Raw genomic sequence first — 20,561 nt, forward strand, 5'->3', positions numbered from 1 at the left:
GCTGGCATCGACTCCTCTCCCATCACCAGCACCATCCATGGCAGGAACACGGCGTCACCTGGCGATCGGAGCAGAAGTCAATGGAGCGGACTCCGGTGGTGATGTAACACATATTCTGTGAACGTACGCTTGATCTATGGGCAATAGGACAAACTTACAGGGCTATGACCAGCGAGAACCTACTGACCACTTAAAGGACGTGTGTGAGTACAAAATGACTCTTCAATTCCAGCATAGTCGATCAGTGCACCCTTAGTGTGACCAAACAGTTACATGAACTTTTCCCCTACTTGTCTCCCATCTATTTGCACCCTTCTCTGGCTGCTGTAAATACTCAGCTGTCAATCAAAGAATAGAGGGGAAAAAACAAATGCAAAACAAGTAGGTGGGAAGGCGCATGAAACTATTTGGGCATGCCAAGGGTGCACCGAGAGCCCGTGCTTGGTTTAAAAAGTAATTTTGTGTGGACAGAATCTCTTTAAGTTTTAAAGGCAATCTGTAACCAGGTTTCTGTTACCCCATCGGAGACATGATCATGTAGGCACAGAGACCCTGATTCCAGTGATGTGTCACTTACTGGGTTGCTTATTACAGTTGTGATACACTCTCTGTTTTATCTCCTGCAGTCCTACCAATTTTCTGCACAACCCTGCCAATACCACCGAGTTGGAGCTTTCGGTGTACACTGTGCATAGGCAGAAAGCTGCCAATCAGTGGGGGTGATGGTGGGGGGAGTTATACAGCACTCATGAATGGTAAGGTTGCTTTCACACTGTGTTATAACCTACATTCACTGGTCCTATTGGAGCTTCCATCCGAACCCCCGCCCCCCAAAACACTGGTGCAGACGGAGTCACCGTGTGCTCGGTCTTGCATCATTTTTGGACATTTACACTTTCTGCAGGTGGACACCCAGATGCAGTCCGTCTGCAGAAAGCGCATACACACGAAAATGGGGCAACACAGAGTACACGGTGTCTCTGCCTACACCATTATAGTAAATGGCCCTGTCGGCGCATGCGTCCGAAACCCGTTATGCTGGGGAGTTCAGATGGAAGTTCTGATGGGACCAGTGAATGTAGATTATAACGCGGTGTGAAAGCGGTCGACATTGCAGGAATCAGGGGCACGCGGTCTACATTATGTTGCTTTCAAAATAGGTGGCAAAAGCCTGGTGACCGATTCTCTTTAATGAGACTGTTTACAGCCTCCTGTGCTATGAAGCTTAGACCTAGTATGGTCTCCTGTGCAATGAAACTTAGAACTAGTATGGTCTCCAGTGCTATGAAGCTTAGACCTAGTATGGTCTCCTGTGCTATGAAGCTTAGACCTTGTATGGTCTCCAGTGCTATGAAGCTTAGACCTAGTATGGTCTCCTGTGCAATGAAACTTAGAACTAGTATGGTCTCCTGTGCTATGAAGCTTAGACCTAGTATGGTCTCCAGTGCTATGAAGCTTAGACCTAGTATGGTCTCCTGTGCAATGAAACTTAGAACTAGTATGGTCTCCAGTGCTATGAAGCTTAGACCTAGTATGGTCTCCAGTGCTATGAAGCTTAGACCTAGTATGGTCTCCTGTGCAATGAAACTTAGAACTAGTATGGTCTCCAGTGCTATGAAGCTTAGACCTAGTATGGTCTCCTGTGCTATGAAGCTTAGACCTTGTATGGTCTCCTGTGCTATGAAGCTTAGACCTTGTATGGTCTCCTGTGCTATGAAGCTTAGACCTTGTATGATCTCCAGTGCTATGAAGCTTAGACCTAGTATGGTCTCCTGTGCTATGAAGCTTAGACCTTGTATGGTCTCCAGTGCTATGAAGCTTAGACCTTGTATGGTCTCCAGTGCTATGACGTTTAGACCTTGTATGGTCTCCAGTGCTATGACGTTTAGACCTTGTATGGTCTCCTGTGCTATGAAGCTTAGACCTTGTATGGTCTCCAGTGCTATGAAGCTTAGACCTTGTATGGTCTCCAGTGCTATGACGTTTAGACCTTGTATGGTCTCCAGTGCTATGACGTTTAGACCTTGTATGGTCTCCAGTGCTATGACGTTTAGACCTTGTATGGTCTCCAGTGCTATGAAGCTTAGACCTTGTATGGTCTCCTGTGCTATGAAGCTTAGACCTAGTATGGTCTCCAGTGCTATGAAGCTTAGACCTAGTATGGTCTCCAGTGCTATGACGTTTAGACCTTGTATGGTCTCCAGTGCTATGACGTTTAGACCTTGTATGGTCTCCTGTGCTATGAAGCTTAGACCTTGTATGGTCTCCTGTGCTATGAAGCTTAGACCTAGTATGGTCTCCTGTGCTATGAAGCTTAGACCTAGTATGGTCTCCTGTGCTATGAAGCTTAGACCTAGTATGGTCTCCTGTGCTATGAAGCTTAGACCTTGTATGGTCTCCTGTGCTATGAAGCTTAGACCTAGTATGTTCTCCTGTGCTATGAAGCGTAGACCTTGTATGGTCTCCAGTGCTATGAAGCTTAGACCTAGTATGGTCTCCAGTGCTATGAAGCTTAGACCTAGTATGGTCTCCAGTGCTATGACGTTTAGACCTTGTATGGTCTCCAGTGCTATGACGTTTAGACCTTGTATGGTCTCCTGTGCTATGAAGCTTAGACCTTGTATGGTCTCCTGTGCTATGAAGCTTAGACCTAGTATGGTCTCCAGTGCTATGACGTTTAGACCTTGTATGGTCTCCAGTGCTATGATGTTTAGACCTTGTATGGTCTCCAGTGCTATGACGTTTAGACCTTGTATGGTCTCCAGTGCTATGACGTTTAGACCTTGTATGGTCTCCAGTGCTATGACGTTTAGACCTTGTATGGTCTCCTGTGCTATGAAGCTTAGACCTTGTATGGTCTCCTGTGCTATGAAGCTTAGACCTAGTATGGTCTCCTGTGCTATGAAGCTTAGACCTAGTATGGTCTCCTGTGCTATGAAGCTTAGACCTTGTATGGTCTCCTGTGCTATGAAGCTTAGACCTAGTATGGTCTCCTGTGCTATGAAGCTTAGACCTTGTATGGTCTCCTGTGCTATGAAGCTTAGACCTAGTATGGTCTCCTGTGCTGTGAAGCTTAGACCTAGTATGGTCACCTGTGCTATGAAGCGTAGACCTTGTATGTTCTCCTGTGCTATGAAGCGTAGACCTTGTATGGTCTCCTGTGCTATGAAGCTTAGACCTAGTATGGTCTCCAGTGCTATGAAGCTTAGACCTAGTATGGTCTCCAGTGCTATGACGTTTAGACCTTGTATGGTCTCCAGTGCTATTACGTTTAGACCTTGTATGGTCTCCTGTGCTATGAAGCTTAGACCTTGTATGGTCTCCTGTGCTATGAAGCTTAGACCTAGTATGGTCTCCAGTGCTATGACGTTTAGACCTTGTATGGTCTCCAGTGCTATGACGTTTAGACCTTGTATGGTCTCCAGTGCTATGACGTTTAGACCTTGTATGGTCTCCAGTGCTATGACGTTTAGACCTTGTATGGTCTCCTGTGCTATGAAGCTTAGACCTTGTATGGTCTCCTGTGCTATGAAGCTTAGACCTAGTATGGTCTCCTGTGCTATGAAGCTTAGACCTAGTATGGTCTCCTGTGCTATGAAGCTTAGACCTTGTATGGTCTCCTGTGCTATGAAGCTTAGACCTAGTATGTTCTCCTGTGCTATGAAGCGTAGACCTTGTATGGTCTCCTGTGCTATGAAGCTTAGACCTAGTATGGTCTCCAGTGCTATGAAGCTTAGACCTAGTATGGTCTCCAGTGCTATGACGTTTAGACCTTGTATGGTCTCCAGTGCTATGACGTTTAGACCTTGTATGGTCTCCTGTGCTATGAAGCTTAGACCTTGTATGGTCTCCTGTGCTATGAAGCTTAGACCTAGTATGGTCTCCAGTGCTATGACGTTTAGACCTTGTATGGTCTCCAGTGCTATGACGTTTAGACCTTGTATGGTCTCCAGTGCTATGACGTTTAGACCTTGTATGGTCTCCAGTGCTATGACGTTTAGACCTTGTATGGTCTCCTGTGCTATGAAGCTTAGACCTTGTATGGTCTCCTGTGCTATGAAGCTTAGACCTAGTATGGTCTCCTGTGCTATGAAGCTTAGACCTAGTATGGTCTCCTGTGCTATGAAGCTTAGACCTTGTATGGTCTCCTGTGCTATGAAGCTTAGACCTAGTATGGTCTCCTGTGCTATGAAGCTTAGACCTTGTATGGTCTCCTGTGCTATGAAGCTTAGACCTAGTATGGTCTCCTGTGCTGTGAAGCTTAGACCTAGTATGGTCACCTGTGCTATGAAGCGTAGACCTTGTATGTTCTCCTGTGCTATGAAGCGTAGACCTTGTATGGTCTCCTGTGCTATGAAGCTTAGACCTAGTATGGTCTCCAGTGCTATGAAGCTTAGACCTAGTATGGTCTCCAGTGCTATGACGTTTAGACCTTGTATGGTCTCCAGTGCTATTACGTTTAGACCTTGTATGGTCTCCTGTGCTATGAAGCTTAGACCTTGTATGGTCTCCTGTGCTATGAAGCTTAGACCTAGTATGGTCTCCAGTGCTATGACGTTTAGACCTTGTATGGTCTCCAGTGCTATGACGTTTAGACCTTGTATGGTCTCCAGTGCTATGACGTTTAGACCTTGTATGGTCTCCAGTGCTATGACGTTTAGACCTTGTATGGTCTCCTGTGCTATGAAGCTTAGACCTTGTATGGTCACCTGTGCTATGAAGCTTAGACCTAGTATGGTCTCCTGTGCTATGAAGCTTAGACCTAGTATGGTCTCCTGTGCTATGAAGCTTAGACCTTGTATGGTCTCCTGTGCTATGAAGCTTAGACCTAGTATGGTCTCCTGTGCTATGAAGCTTAGACCTAGTATGTTCTCCTGTGCTATGAAGCGTAGACCTTGTATGGTCTCCTGTGCTATGAAGCTTAGACCTTGTATGGTCTCCAGTGCTATGAAGCTTAGACCTTGTATGGTCTCCAGTGCTATGAAGCTTAGACCTAGTATGGTCTCCAGTGCTATGAAGCTTAGACCTAGTATGGTCTCCTGTGCTATGAAGCTTAGACCTTGTATGGTCTCCAGTGCTATGAAGCTTAGACCTAGTATGGTCTCCAGTGCTATGAAGCTTAGACCTAGTATGGTCTCCAGTGCTATGACGTTTAGACCTAGTATGGTCTCCAGTGCTATGAAGCTTAGACCTTGTATGGTCTCCAGTGCTATGAAGCTTAGACCTAGTATGGTCTCCAGTGCTATGAAGCTTAGACCTTGTATGGTCTCCTGTGCTATGAAGCTTAGACCTTGTATGGTCTCCTGTGCTATGAAGCTTAGACCTTGTATGGTCTCCAGTGCTATGAAGCTTAGACCTTGTATGGTCTCCTGTGCTATGAAGCTTAGACCTTGTAATGTCTCCTGTGCTATGAAGCTTAGACCTTGTATGGTCTCCTGTGCTATGAAGCTTAGACCTTGTAATGTCTCCAGTGCTATGAAGCTTAGACCTTGTATGGTCTCCTGTGCTATGAAGCTTAGACCTTGTATGGTGTCCTGTGCTATGAAGCTTAGACCTTATATGGTCTCCAGTGCTATGAAGCTTAGACCTTGTATAGTCTCCTGTGCTATGAAGCTTAGACCTTGTATGGTCTCCTGCGCTATGAAGCTTAGACCTTGTATGGTCTCCAGTGCTATGAAGCTTAGACCTTGTATGGTCTCCAGTGCTATGAAGTTTAGACCTTGTACGGTCTCCAGTACTATGAAGCTTAGACCTTGTACGGTCTCCAGTACTATGAAGCTTAGACCTTGTATGGTCTCTAGTGCTATGAAGTTTAGACCTTGTACGGTCTCCAGTACTATGAAGCTTAGACCTTGTACGGTCTCCAGTGCTATGAAGCTTAGACCTTGTATGGTCTCCAGTGCTATGAAGCTTAGACCTTGTACGGTCTCCAGTGCTATGAAGTTTAGACCTTGTACGGTCTCCAGTGCTATGAAGTTTAGACCTTGTATGGTCTCCTGTGCTATGAAGTTTAGACCTTGTATGGTCTCCAGTGCTATGAAGTTTAGACCTTGTACGGTCTCCAGTGCTATGAAGTTTAGACCTTGTATGGTCTCCAGTACTATGAAGCTTAGACCTTGTACGGTCTCCAGTGCTATGGAATCGTAGTCTCAGTAATGACCTGGGATGTTTGCCTCTTTCCTGGAATAACACGTTACACTACCTCCAGTGCTGCCTTTACATACAATGATATAGCAGATCTGGTTGTGTCAGCAGCACCTAAGAACTTCATGGATGATTTCCTGCTTGCACTTTCTTGTTAGGTGAAGCATTTACAACATTCGTATATGTCGTCACCTCCACACGAATATTCCAAGGAACTCTGAGCCTCAGTAACATCCCAAGTTTCCAGTGACTCAGCGCTGGACGGATGGACCTGGTGCAGAGGGCTCGGAGCTGGACGGATGGACCTGGTGCAGAGGGCTCGGAGCTGGACGGATGGACCTGGTGCAGAGGGCTCGGAGCTGGACGGATGGACCTGGTGCAGAGGGCTCAGAGCTGGACGGATGGACCTGGTGAAGAGGGCTCGGAGCTGGACGGATGGACCTGGTGCAGAGGGCTCGGAGCTGGACGGATGGACCTGGTGATGAGGGCTCGGAGCTGGACGGATGGACCTGGTGCAGAGGGCTCGGAGCTGGACGGATGGACCTGGTGCAGAGGGCTCGGAGCTGGACGGATGGACCTGGTGCAGAGGGTGTATTGCACAATGAATGCACGACCTCTAGGGCAATGATCTCCAGACTGAAAACCACTCCTGGCATGCCCTGATGTACGTGGCTGTCAGGATGTGCTGGGAGTTGTAGTTTGCACCCGCTCAGGAGCCGCAGGTTGGAGTTCCCCATTTTAGAACAATAATATTTAATATTCTGTAACATGTAACTAATCTGGTGCCTCTTTGGTCCAATCTGCATCATAATCCCAGTGCATTTGCCATAGTAAACCTCCTCAATATCGACATCCGGGCCTGAATTCTGTTGCACGTTCATACGGAGGGGGATTTGGATCAACACAGAAACTCTATTACAAGGCACTCGCTCAGGCAGGAAGTGTTGTCATAGGGGCACCAGAGCAGAGAAGCTGAAATCATTGGGATTGTTGCAGTTTTTTATGGACATAAAATAGATGTGTTTTCAATAAGTCTCATTCCCTGACACTAAGAGGCAATGCCCCTTTAAATGATTTGAAGGGGAATAAACCCAAGAATTTTATGTTTTTATATAAATGTTGCTACTTTGAAACGGTCTCTCTTTTAAAGCAACAGTAACATAATACTTTTCTATTTTATCTCCCCTCTTGGTGATCATTCTGGAGAAATCAGAGAGATTTGTTTCTGGCTGAGAGATAGGATCTGTCTTGTATTGCTTTTATCGACCCTGCCAAAAAACATAGTTTAGCCCTGCCTCTTTAATTAAGCCACGCCTCAGCTCATTACTTCAATGGAAACCAAGGTGTAAAATGTCCCTTTAAATTGACCTATATACTGTACAGTGGGTACGGAAAGTATTCAGACCCCTTTACATTTTTCACTCTTTGTTTCATTGCAGCCATTTGGTCATTTCAAAAAGTTCATTTTTTTTTGTCATTAATGTGCACTCTGCCCCCATCCCCCATCTTCCCATCCCCCATCTTCCCATCCCCCCATCTTGACAGAAAAAAAACAAATGTAGAAATATTTGCAAATTTATTAAAAAAAATAAACCTGAAATATCCCATGGTCATAAGTATTCAGCCCCTTTGCTCCGTATATCACATGGTCATAAGAATTCAGCCCCTTTGCTCAGTATTGAGTAGAGGCACCCTCCCTTTTGAGCTAGTAAAGCCATGAGTCTTCTTTGGATCCTGGATTTGGGGATCCTCGGCCATTCCTCCTTGCAGATCCTCTCCAGTTCCGTCAGGTTGGATGGTGAACGTCAGTGGACGCCATATTCAGGTCTCTCCAGAGATGCTCAATTGGGTTTAGGTCAGGACTCTGGCTGGGTCAAGAATGGTCACGTTGTTCTGAAGCCGCTCCTTTGTTATTTTAGCTGGGTGCTTAGGGTCATTGTCTTGTTGGAAGGTGAACCTTCAGCCAAGTTCGAGGTCCAGAGCATCTGGAGGAGGTTTTCTTCCAGGATATCTCTGTACTTCACCTTTCCTTCAATTGAAACCAGTTGTACTGTCCCTGCCCCCATAGAATGATGCTGCCACCACCATGTTTCACTGTGGGGATTTTATTGGGCAGGTGATGAGCAGTGCCTGGTTTTCTCCACACATACCGCTTAGAATTATCAGCAAAACGTTCTATCTTCGTCTCATCAGACCAGAGAATCTTATTTCTCATAGTCTGGGAATCCTTCATGTGTTTTTTTGCAAACTCCATGTGGCTTTCATATGTCTTGCACTGAGGAGAAGCTTCCGTCGGACTCTGCCATAAAGGCCTGACTGGTGGAGGCTGCAGTGATAGGTGACTTTGTGGAAATTTCTCTCATCTCCCTCCTGCATCTTTGGAGCTCAGCCACAGTGATCTTGGGGTTCTTCTTTACCTCTCTCATCAAGGCTCTCCCACGATTGCTCAGTTTGGTTGGACAGCCGGGTCTAGGAAGAGTTCTGGTGGTCCCAAACTTCTTCCATTTAATGATTATGGAGGCCACTGTGCTCTTAGGAACCTTGAGTACTGCAGAAATTCTTTTGTAACCTTGGCCAGATCTGTGCTTTGCCACAATTCTGTCTCTGAGCTCCTTGGGCAGGTCCTTTGACCTCATGATTCTCATTTGGTGTGACATGCAGTGTGAGCTGTGAGGTCTTATATAGACAGGTGTGCGCCTTTCCAGATCAAGTCCTATTAGTTTAATTACACACAGTTGGACTCCAATGAAGGAGAACCATCTCAAGGAGGATCACAAGGAAATGGACAGCATGGGACTTACATATGAGTTTCTGAGCAAAGGGGCTGAATACCTATAACCATGTGATATTTCAGTTTTTCTTGTTTAATAAATTTGCAAATATTTCTACATTTCTGGGGGGGGGGGGGTTCTGTCAAGATGGGGGATGGGGGCAGAGTGCACATTAATGAGAAAAAATGAACTTTTTTGAATTTACCAAATGGCTGCAATGGAGCAAAGAGTAAAAGGTTTTATTCAGGGGTCTGAATACTTTCCGTACCCACTGTATGTGGCATATAGTGACCAGTGAACCTATGGATCATGGCTCTGAAAATTCAGAGACTTGTTTATGATGGGTGGTATACTGTAACAATCAGACCCCCCCCCCATGGGCATTACCTTAGGTGGTTGTCCCAAGGGTTGTTGCCCCCTTCCGCTTCCACGTCTGCAGCCCCCTGTGTTCTCCACACAGAGTGCGGATCTTGGGCTTCTTCCGCTCTGCTTTTGTCAATGGAAGACCTCCAGGCATGGTCCTGAGGGACAATCGGTGGATATCCGTGGTCTGCCGAGAAAACACAAAGAGTGCCATAAACCACACACAGTCAGCTGGCCATAACCAAAAATATATAAAGACATTGAACCAAATGATACTTACCAAGGCAAAGGGGACCATCTTCAACCATGAACCCCTGTGACGAGCACCATACAAAAAAATAAAAACCCAAAAACTGTTGGACACCCCAAGTCGAGGGAAGGGGGCGCACAGATATCCTGCGTCCCATAGCACTTGTCATTCACACACCGGACTGTCGGCTCTCGCAGACGGAATTCAAGAACATAATCCCCACTCCCCTCTCATTTCTTTTTGGCAGAATTCTTGCAATTTTTTTTTTTACTCGTGGACCGTGATCCAAAAACTGAACAGTAGCGCAGATTGCCAATCTTCACCTCCGGCTGCACGACGGCGCGGTGTCAAACCCCGGGGGGTAGATCGCATTGTGCAAACATCTCGAATGGTCTAGTGAGCTATGTACAAGCCCTGCCAGATCAAACTGCAAATATTTGCCGGGAATGTTTGTTTTTTAATTTTACAAAGGAAATCTCGAGGCAAATGGGCTTTAAAACCGAGTAAGTGAGGCACGGTAATGAGAAAACCTGTAATAACAGGGCTGCCACGAAGAACGCTGCGGCCCGGAGGAATTTCAGACACCGGCTTTTGGTTTCCATTTTCGATGCAGTGAAGGAAATAATTTGCACAAATCCTATAGATGGAGAGGACGGTCACAAGGGTCCGTGCTGCTATTATGTATCTCCTTGATACGTGTATATGAAATGCATTGTACAAATTGCAGTACCATTCTTGACCACCAGGGCGGGGCACAGATTACACTCTGCAGATTGAGAACTAATCTAGGACAGGATTTGTATGATTGTCTCCTGCACAAACTTTTCATTTTTCCACATTCTTTTTTTAGGCCATTTGCAGACTTTATATTCACACGTGTATTGTCTGTGCATTTCCAAAATTGCACAATACAAATTCTGCATTACCACTTATGGCCACCGGGGCAGAGCTTTTCCAGCGGAGCACAGATTACACTCTGCAGATGGAGAGCTAATCTAGGACAGGATTTGTATGATTGTCTCCTGCACAAACTTTTCATTTTTCCACATTCTTTTTTATGCCATTTGCAGACTTTACATTCACACTTGTATTATCCGTGCATTTCCAACATTGCACAGTACAAATTCTGCAGTACCACTTATGGCCACCGGGGCACAACTTTTACAACTCACACTTATATTGCTGTTTTTCCAACCCTCATAGACTGTGTAGAAAAAACAAAAAAATTAACCCTTTCATAGTTTCAAATCCCTTTATATATTTTTCCATACATATTAGAACCATCCCTTTAATACCCCATATGGCTATGTGCACACGTTGCGTATTTGCATGCAGTTACGCTGCGTTCTGCACCGCAGCGTAACTGCATGCGTCCTGCGTCCCCAGCATAATCTATGAAGATTATGCAGGAGACGTGCGCACGTGGCGTATTAGAGCGCAGCGCTTCGGCTGCTGCCCGAAGCGCGCGTTTTAAGAAGTGACATGTCACTTGTTCCGTGCGCTCTGCATGCAGCCCCCGCTCTGTCTATGGGAGGGGCTGCACTCAGAGCGCATGAAATCGGCTTTTTTTTTTTTTTTCTTAATTACGGACTCTTTCTGCAGCGATTTGAAGCGCACGTGTGCTGTTCAAATCGCTGCAGAAATTTCTGCAGGGACAGAACGCTACGTGCGCACATAGCCTATATCTGGCAAGGAAACTTTTTGCAGCTTTGCTCTTTGCAATTGGATGCGGCTGCAGATAACTTTACATTTTTTTTTCTTTTTTTTTTTTTTTCAGGTGACTCCCTCCGACATCTTTTATTTTTAGCGCATTTCCAATTAGAGCATGTTTGATTTACTAGTCCTCCAAAGAAAAGTGCTGTATTGATTACTTATTGATCTATCCTAAGAGGAAAGGGAGATGTAACAAGACGGGTTGTAACCTAGATCAATAGCAGATAAATAACTTAATCTGATGGCTGGTACAGTATCGGGAAGGGATCAGGAAGCAATGACAGTGACTCGTCAGACATACAGCATGGCAGCCATTCTGCATCATGTCCTATCCATAGTAAAGTATCCACATCTGCACAACGCTCTATTATTCTGCACAGTTTGTCCATTGTAGAATTGCTCTTTGAAGGGTGCATCCATCATATGAGAATCTAGCATCCCCCGTGATTCGGTGTGATCTGGCAAGTGTTACATCTTCTTGCAGCGCCTCCGCAGGAGAAAGGAAGTATTACACAATGCTGGTCCTCCAGACAGAAAAATGCTCTTTTTGCCCTGCCTGATGGATATAGTTCCTAAACTTTAATATTGCACACATTAATAAAATTGAATTCCTAAATTAAAAATAAACAAAATGCTTTATTATGGCCACAATCAGGTGTCAACTGCCTGGTTAATTCTTTCACAAGAAAGTTTCTTAGAAGAGAGATGTCTGGAAAGATGATGAAGAGGCAGAGTCTTTTGCAAGGGTTAATGCTAAGATGAGCTGTAACCAGAGGGGGCAGTAGAGATACAGAGAACCAGAGATAAGTTCTGTTATTACCACTCAGATCCTGTGGGATTTATGTACTTAAAGTTTGGCTGCATGCGGCCACCACTAGAGGGAGCTATTTGCATATGTATTTATACAGCTATACTCAATAGCTGTAAAGTCTCTATGCATTGAGCTCCCCCCAGTGGTGAAGGGCGGTAAATGCTACAACAGCATAATGGAAAGCGGAGGGTACAAGTCAGTGCTTGATTCTTTATTACCAAGGGCCCCTATAACAGTGATGGTATACAGAGGACAGGCTAGAAGCTGCACACATATGCTGTAAGGAGTAATCCTATATAAGCAGTCTTCTTACCTGACTTGACGGAGCAGTGGATATGCGCTTTAGATTCATAGTACACCCAGTCAAATCCAGCCTCCACCGCCAGCCGGGCCAGCATCCCGTATTTATTCCGGTCCCTGTCCGAGGTGGTGATGTCCACCGCTCGCCCCTCATAATGCAAGGATTCATCAGAATGATGGCCGTCCTCGTCCCAGCCCTCAGTCACTCGCAGCTTAATGCCCGGCCACTGGTTCATGACAGAGATGGCCAACGAGTTCAGACGGTCTTTGCAGCGCTGTGAAAGGACAAAAGACCAGATGTGAGATGCAAGACGCAGCAAAACCTTATTATTCAGGGGGGAAAAATAAGCCCTGGCGCATCATTCAGAGCAAAACATCATATCAGACCCTGTCTTATTTTGGGGAAAACCCTGCGCTCGGTCACCGCTTGAATGGATTCATTACGAGGAGGCGATTCCGTAATGGAACGCAGTTATCTGCAATGGAGCCGCGGGAGATGGTTCAATACTTATTTGCTTTTGAAGCGAAGCTCTGCTGATCGTGGGGGTCTCCTCTGTGGGGGGTCTCCTCTGTGGGGGGTCTCCTCTGTGGGGGGGTCTCCTCTGTGGGGGGGTCTCCCCTGTGGGGGGGTCTCCTCTGTGGGGGGGTCTCCTCTGTGGGGGTCTCCTTAGTGGGGGTCTCCTCTGTGGGGGGTCTCCTCTGTGGGGGTCTCCTTAGTGGGGGTCTCCTCTGTGGGGGTCTCCTCTGTGGGGGTCTCCTCTGTGTGGGGGGGTCTCCTCAGTGGGGGTCTCCTCAGTGGGGGTCTCCTCAGTGGGGGTCTCCTTAGTGGGGGTCTCCCCTGTGGGGGTTTCCTGTGTGGGGGTCTCCTCTGTGTGGGGTCTCCTCTGTGTGAGGAGTCTCCTTAGTGGGGGTCTACTTTTAGGGGGTCTCCTTAGTGGGGGGTCTCCTCTGTGGGGGTCTCCTCTGTGGGGTTTACTCGTCAGATGCCCCCTGTGATGCCCGGGGAGTGGCTGATACGTGACACTGCTGCCCGGTATACCACAGGCATTCACTACGCTCCGATATCAAATGGCGTCATCGATAAACCCGACTTCAAAGGCGAATGGGAGAGGACGCCGCCTGCTCGTGACCACAGACCTACAACACATGGTATCAGATGTTACAGCAAACAGTGGGCATAGTGACTTCTCATGGGCTGTGCCAGGTGGACCGTGCCGGGACTCGCCCTGCCGACACCTGTGCACCGCTCACATCTCCGCTCAGATAACAACCGCTGATCCCATTGTGCAAATAGTCCCATCAGCGGACCCCAATACTGTGCCCACGCCGGGTATCACAGGTGGGCACACACTGGCAGAAGTTTCTATACCATCTAATATATTAGATGACCGCCCTCCTCTCCCCTGACTGTACAGCTTTTACCTCCACAAGAACTAGTTTAGTAGCTACTTTCTCCCCTTTTATTACTGGACACACATGCACGCCCGGCCAACCTGAGCATACATGTGTTAGGTGACGCCAGTTACTGGATCTGCCAATAGCTATCAGTTGTGTATCTCCAGCCTTATAGCAGCCACATTTCAGCAATCCAGTGATCATGGTGCGGCTTCATTCCCAGAAGGTGCTGTTTAAATAGAACATCCCCTTTAAGAGACATAATCATACAAGCCAGGGCTACTTATCAGGCCCTACAGATTGTAGAGAACCCTAGAAGGAGGGGTCCGGAGATAAGGAGGCCTACGGTCATCTGAAAGGAAGCATGAGAGCTCGAAAAGGCGCTAGTAGAGCATATCATATTCTCTTCAAAAAAGGGGGTTGTCTGCCGTGTCCGCCAGGGACCCAGATACCTTATGCCTGATCAGGTGGCTAAGTGGTTTGCACTGCAGTATTGTGGTGGGTCAGTGGTTAGCACTTCAGTCTTATTGTGGCTCAGTGGTTAGTACTTCAGTCCTGTGGTGGCTCAGTAGTTAGCACTGCAGCCTGGTGATGGCTCAGTGGTTATCACTGCAGTCTGGTGGTGGCTCAGTAGTTAGCACTGCAGTCTGGTGGTGGCTCAGTGGTTAGCACTGAAGCCTGGTGGTGGCTCAGTGGTTAGCACTGCGGCTTGGTGGTGGCTTAGTGGTTAGCACTGCAGTCTTGTGGTGGCTCAGTAGTTGGCACTGCAGTCTTGTGGTGGCTCAGTGGTTATCATTGGAGTCTTGTGGTGGCTCAGTGGTTATCACTGGAGTCTTGTGGTGGCTCAGTGGTTATCACTGGAGTCTTGTGGTGGCTCAGTGGTTAGCGCCGCAGTCTTATTGTGGCTCAGTGGTTAGCATTGCAGTCCTGCAGCGCTGGGGTCCTGGGTTCAAATCACACCAAAGACGCCATCTGCAAGGGGTTTGTATGTTCTTCTCGTGTTTGTGTTGATTTCCTCCGGTTTCTTCCCACACTCCATAGACTGATAGGGAATTTAGATTGTGAGCCCTAATGGGGACAGAGTTGTTGATGTATGTAAAGCGCTGTGGAATTAACAACGCTATATAAATGAATAAATGTTGTTTTTTATTATTATTATTATTATTATTATTATTATTCCTCCTCCTTATGTACAGAGTTCGTGTGGCTCCCCGCCTTGTGTCCCCCCATATGTGTTTATGTCCCACCCGATAGGATCCATGTATAGTGCAGAAGCCTCCTGATCTCATGTGCCCACCATAGTGCGATCCTGCCCTCCATGCTTTCCCTTCCCTGCCCAGTGCTGTCAGGATGCAGATCGCCTGTAATAGATGGTTTTATCTCCCTCCGGGGAGGCGTCTTCAGTGCCAGCATCAGGCTGTCTGCCCGCGCACAGCTACACTTATAAAATATGGATGCCTCATTAATGTTTCATGCCATGCGGTAATGTTTACAAACCTGAAGGTGCCAATGAGCTGAGCAAGAAGAAAACACAAGCAGCGGCCGCCCGTGCCCAGCGAGGGTCCGCACCAGTCACACACTACACGTCCCAGGACACGATACCACGCACAGGACCACCATCACATGTAATCTGCTCTCCCGCCACACACAGGACCACCGTCACATGTAATCTGCTCTCCCACCACGCACAGGACCCCCGCCACATGTAATCTGCTCTCCTGGCCACGCACAGGACCCCCGCCACATGTAATCTGCTCTCCCACCACGCACAGGACCCCCGTCACATGTAATCTGCTCTCCCACCACGCACAGGACCCCCGTCACATGTAATCTGCTCTCCCACCACGCACAGGACCACCATCACATGTAATCTGCTCTCCCGCCACGCACAGGACCCCCGTCACATGTAATCTGCTCTCCCGCCACACACAGGACCCCCGTCACATGTAATCTGCTCTCCTGCCACACACAGGACCCCCGTCACATGTAATCTGCTCTCCCGCCACGCACAGGACCCCCGTCACATGTAATCTGCTCTCCCACCACGCACAGGACCACCATCACATGTAATCTGCTCTCCCGCCACACACAGGACCCCCGTCCCATGTAATCTGCTCTCCCACCACGCACAGGACCACCATCACATGTAATCTGCTCTCCCGCCACACACAGGACCACCGTCACATGTAATCTGCTCTCCCACCACGCACAGGACCCCCGCCACATGTAATCTGCTCTCCTGGCCACGCACAGGACCCCCGCCACATGTAATCTGCTCTCCCACCACGCACAGGACCCCCGTCACATGTAATCTGCTCTCCCACCACGCACAGGACCCCCGTCACATGTAATCTGCTCTCCCACCACGCACAGGACCACCATCACATGTAATCTGCTCTCCCGCCACGCACAGGACCCCCGCCACATGTAATCTGCTCTCCCACCACGCACAGGACCACCATCACATGTAATCTGCTCTCCCGCCACACACAGGACCCCCGTCCCATGTAATCTGCTCTCCCGCCACGCACAGGACCCTCGTCACATGTAATCTGCTCTCCCACCACACACAGGACCCCCGTCACATGTAATCTGCTCTCCCACCAAGCACAGGACCACCGTCACATGTAATCTGCTCTCCCACCACACACAGGACCCCCGTCACATGTAATCTGCTCTCCCACCAAGCACAGGACCACCGTCACATGTAATCTGCTCTCCCACCACGCACAGGACCATCGTCACATGTAATCCGCTCTCCCACCACGCACAGGACCACCGTCACATGTAATCTGCTCTCCCACCACGCACAGGACCACCGTCACATGTAATCTGCTCTCCCACCACGCACAGGACCACCTTCACATGTAATCCGCTCTCCCGGCCACGCACAGGACCACCGTCACATGTAATCTGCTCTCCCACCACGCACAGGACCCCCGTCACATGTAATCCGCTCTCCCACCACGCACAGGACCACCGTCACATGTAATCTGCTCTCCCACCACGCACAGGACCACCGTCACATGTAATCTGCTCTCCCACCACGCACAGGACCACCTTCACATGTAATCCGCTCTCCCGGCCACGCACAGGACCACCGTCACATGTAATCTGCTCTCCCACCACGCACAGGACCCCCGTCACATGTAATCCGCTCTCCCGCCACGCACAGGACCACCGTCACATGTAATCTGCTCTCCCACCACTCACAGGACCCCCGTCACATGTAATCCGCTCTCCCGGCCACGCACAGGACCACCGTCACATGTAATCTGCTCTCCCGCCACGCACAGGACCACCGTCACATGTAATCCGCTCTCCCACCACGCACAGGACCACCGTCACATGTAATCCGCTCTCCCACCACGCACAGGACCACCGTCACATGTAATCCGCTCTCCCGGCCACGCACAGGACCCTCGTCACATGTAATCCACTCTCCCGCCACGCACAGGACCACCGTCACATGTAATCCACTCTCCCACCACGCACAGGACCACCGTCACATGTAATCTGCTCTCCCGCCACGCACAGGACCACCATCACATATAATCTGCTCTCCCACCACGCACAGGACCACCGTCACATGTAATCCACTCTCCTGGCCACGCACAGGACCACTGTCACATGTAATCCACTCTCCTGGCCACGCACAGGACCACCGTCACATGTAATCCACTCTCCCGGCCACGCACAGGACCACTGTCACATGTAATCCGCTCTCCCACCACGCACAGGACCACCGTCACATGTAATCCGCTCTCCCGGCCACGCACAGGACCCTCGTCACATGTAATCCACTCTCCCGCCACGCACAGGACCACCGTCACATGTAATCCACTCTCCCACCACGCACAGGACCACCGTCACATGTAATCTGCTCTCCCGCCACGCACAGGACCACCATCACATATAATCTGCTCTCCCACCACGCACAGGACCACCGTCACATGTAATCCACTCTCCTGGCCACGCACAGGACCACTGTCACATGTAATCCACTCTCCTGGCCACGCACAGGACCACCGTCACATGTAATCCACTCTCCCGGCCACGCACAGGACCACCGTCACATGTAATCCACTCTCCCGGCCACGCACAGGACCCCCGTCACATGTAATCTGCTATCTCAGCCACACACAGGACCATTGTTACATGTAATCCGCTCTCCCAGCCACGCACAGGACCACTGTCACATGTAATCTGCTATCTCAGCCACGCACAGGACCACAGTCACAAGTAATCTGCTCTCCCGCCACGCACAGGACCATTGTTACGTGTAATATGCTCTTCCACCACGCACAGGACCACCGTCACATGTAATCCACTCTCCTGGCCACGCACAGGACCACTGTCATATGTAATCTGCTATCTCAGCCACACACAGGACCATTGTTACATGTAATCCACTCTCCCGCCACGCACAAGACCACTGTCACATGTAATCTCCTATCTCAGCCACGCACAGGACCACAGTCACATGTAATCTGCTCTCCCGCCACGCACAGGACCACCGTCACATGTAATCTGCTCTCCCGCCACGCACAGGACCATTGTTACATGTAATCTGCTCTCCCGCCACGCACAGGACCACCGTCACATGTAATCTGCTCTCCCGCCACGCACAGGACCACCGTCACATGTAATCTGCTCTCCCACCACGCACAGGACCATTGTTACATGTAATCTGCTCTCCCGCCACGCACAGGACCACCGTCGCATGTAATCTGCAGTCCTGATACATTGTAACAATCGCTCGCTTCCGTGTATCATCGCACGCTCTGTGGTATACCGCACCGCGTGGTGTCTGTGCTGATTATAATCAATATCTCACTGAACACAAGAACAATTACCGATATACTGACAAGAATTACCGATATACTGACAAGAATTACCGATATACTGACAAGAATTACCGATATACTGACAAGAATTACCGATATACTGACAAGAATTACCGATATACTGACAAGAATTACCGATATACTGACAAGAATTACCGATATACTTACAAGACTGAATTTTATAAAACTTTTTTTATCCCTTAACATGACAGTAATGTTAATAAGAAAAATATCATTATAAAATCTTCACTTTTACTTAAAATAATTGATGCAAAAGTAAGTACACCCCACATCGAAAACCTCTACATCCAGTATTTTGTACGACCTCCGTGATTTTTAAGGGGAGCACCAAGTCTTCTAGCCTTGGAATGTACAAGATGGCCACATATTACAACATAAGTGAGTGCACCCCAACAGATTTGTCTAAAAACCTTTAGTTTCCTTTCATGATCATTATTTTCTATTGGATCCCATATACTACAAAATGCTCCCACAAATATCAGCCATTAATTGCAAACAAGATTTGTTATTTTGCACACACAAAAGTAATTTTCCTAACAAACTCATTCAAGACCATGTTGCAAAAAATGAGTACACCCCAATGAAAGTCTTAGGAGCAAAACTAAAGTTTAGACTACAATATTCTAATGAACAAGAATTGAACCCCAGGTCTAACTCTTCATTACACGGATCTCCAGCAGATGGTGACTATGAGAGGGGTAATACTTTACAAAGAAATCCCCTGCCCATTTCATGCAATGGCACCACATGGAAGAGAAATGTCTAAAAACTGAAAAATGAAACAATTTCCTTATACAAGAAAAGTGAAAGCTACAAGAAGATCAGCAAAGTTTTACTTATTAGTCAGACGCTGGAGCAAAAGCGATAGAAAATGTGATAAAGATGGAAGTGCAGAATCTCAGAGACACACACACACACACACACACACACCAGCTGCTCCAATGATATGTCCGCCCCTGTGTTATCCGCATTGTGTGTGGCAGTTGTACTATATATGTGATATGACGGCGTATATACGGTACTCGGGCTTTCTTGCTTTCTGACCTTGTTATTACCGATTATAATTCAGCACAATGTGGAGGACAATAAGCTGAGATCGATATTACACATTAATGGCCGCGGTATGTATTGATCCTGGGCAGGTAGATAGAAGATGGGACATTTTCCCCTGATATAACTGATTATATCAGTCACATGCACAGTAACTTCAGGACGAGCCGCAGCATGTGCAGCAATCCGCGCCTGCTGCAGATATGAGTGGGATGGAGCGCAGTTGGTGCTGAGCTCTGAGCCTCTTGTGTCTGTATATTAATGTATATGGAGGGATTTTGCCCCAGTGCCTGATCCTTCCCTATTTCAGCTCCTGGATTTCGCTGCGCTTTGCTTCTAGTGTCCACTTACAGAACATGATGAGCGCACACTGGAATCTCTGCATGTGCTGAGCGTGCATATGTGAGCATCCATGTGTGTCTTGAGCCTTCACACCTCTGCCCGCTTGTATGTAGTGACTGCACTCCGAGGTGGATATATGTGACTCAGGCCCCTCCCCAGCATTCAGGGCCCCCCCCCAGCATTCAGGTCCCTCCCCAGCATTCAGGTCCCTTCCCAACACTCAGGCTCCTCCTCAGAATTCAGGCCCCTCTCCAGGATTTAGGCCCCTCCCCAGAACTCAGAAACTTCTTCAGCACTCAGGCCCCTCCCCAGCACTCAAGCCGCTCCCCAGCACTCAGGCCCCTCCCCAGCACTCAGGCCCCTCCCCAGCACTCAGGCCCCTATCCCAGAACTCTGGCACCTCACCAGCACTCAGGCCGATCTCCAGCACTCAAGCTGCTCCCCAGTGCTCAGCCCCCTTCCCAGGCCCCTCCCCAGCACTCAGGCCCCTCTCCAGCACTCAGGCCCCTCTCCAGCACTCAGGCCCCTCTCCCACCACTCAGGCCCCTCTCCCA

The 20,561-nt window shown here is 48.4% G+C and overlaps 1 protein-coding gene across 1 annotated transcript in view; it reads right to left on the reverse strand.

Annotated features, from left to right (window-relative positions):
* Positions 1-20,561, reverse strand: part of IHH (Indian hedgehog signaling molecule) — a 107,848-nt gene that overhangs the window by 18,025 nt on the left and 69,262 nt on the right. The window contains exon 2 of the mRNA XM_075332251.1: positions 12,366-12,627. Within this exon, the coding sequence (XP_075188366.1) occupies positions 12,366-12,627 (262 nt within the window). The remainder of the gene's footprint in view (positions 1-12,365; positions 12,628-20,561) is intronic.

Source organism: Anomaloglossus baeobatrachus, unplaced genomic scaffold (genome assembly GCF_048569485.1).
Source record: "Anomaloglossus baeobatrachus isolate aAnoBae1 unplaced genomic scaffold, aAnoBae1.hap1 Scaffold_2659, whole genome shotgun sequence".
Lineage (NCBI taxonomy): Eukaryota > Metazoa > Chordata > Amphibia > Anura > Aromobatidae > Anomaloglossus > Anomaloglossus baeobatrachus.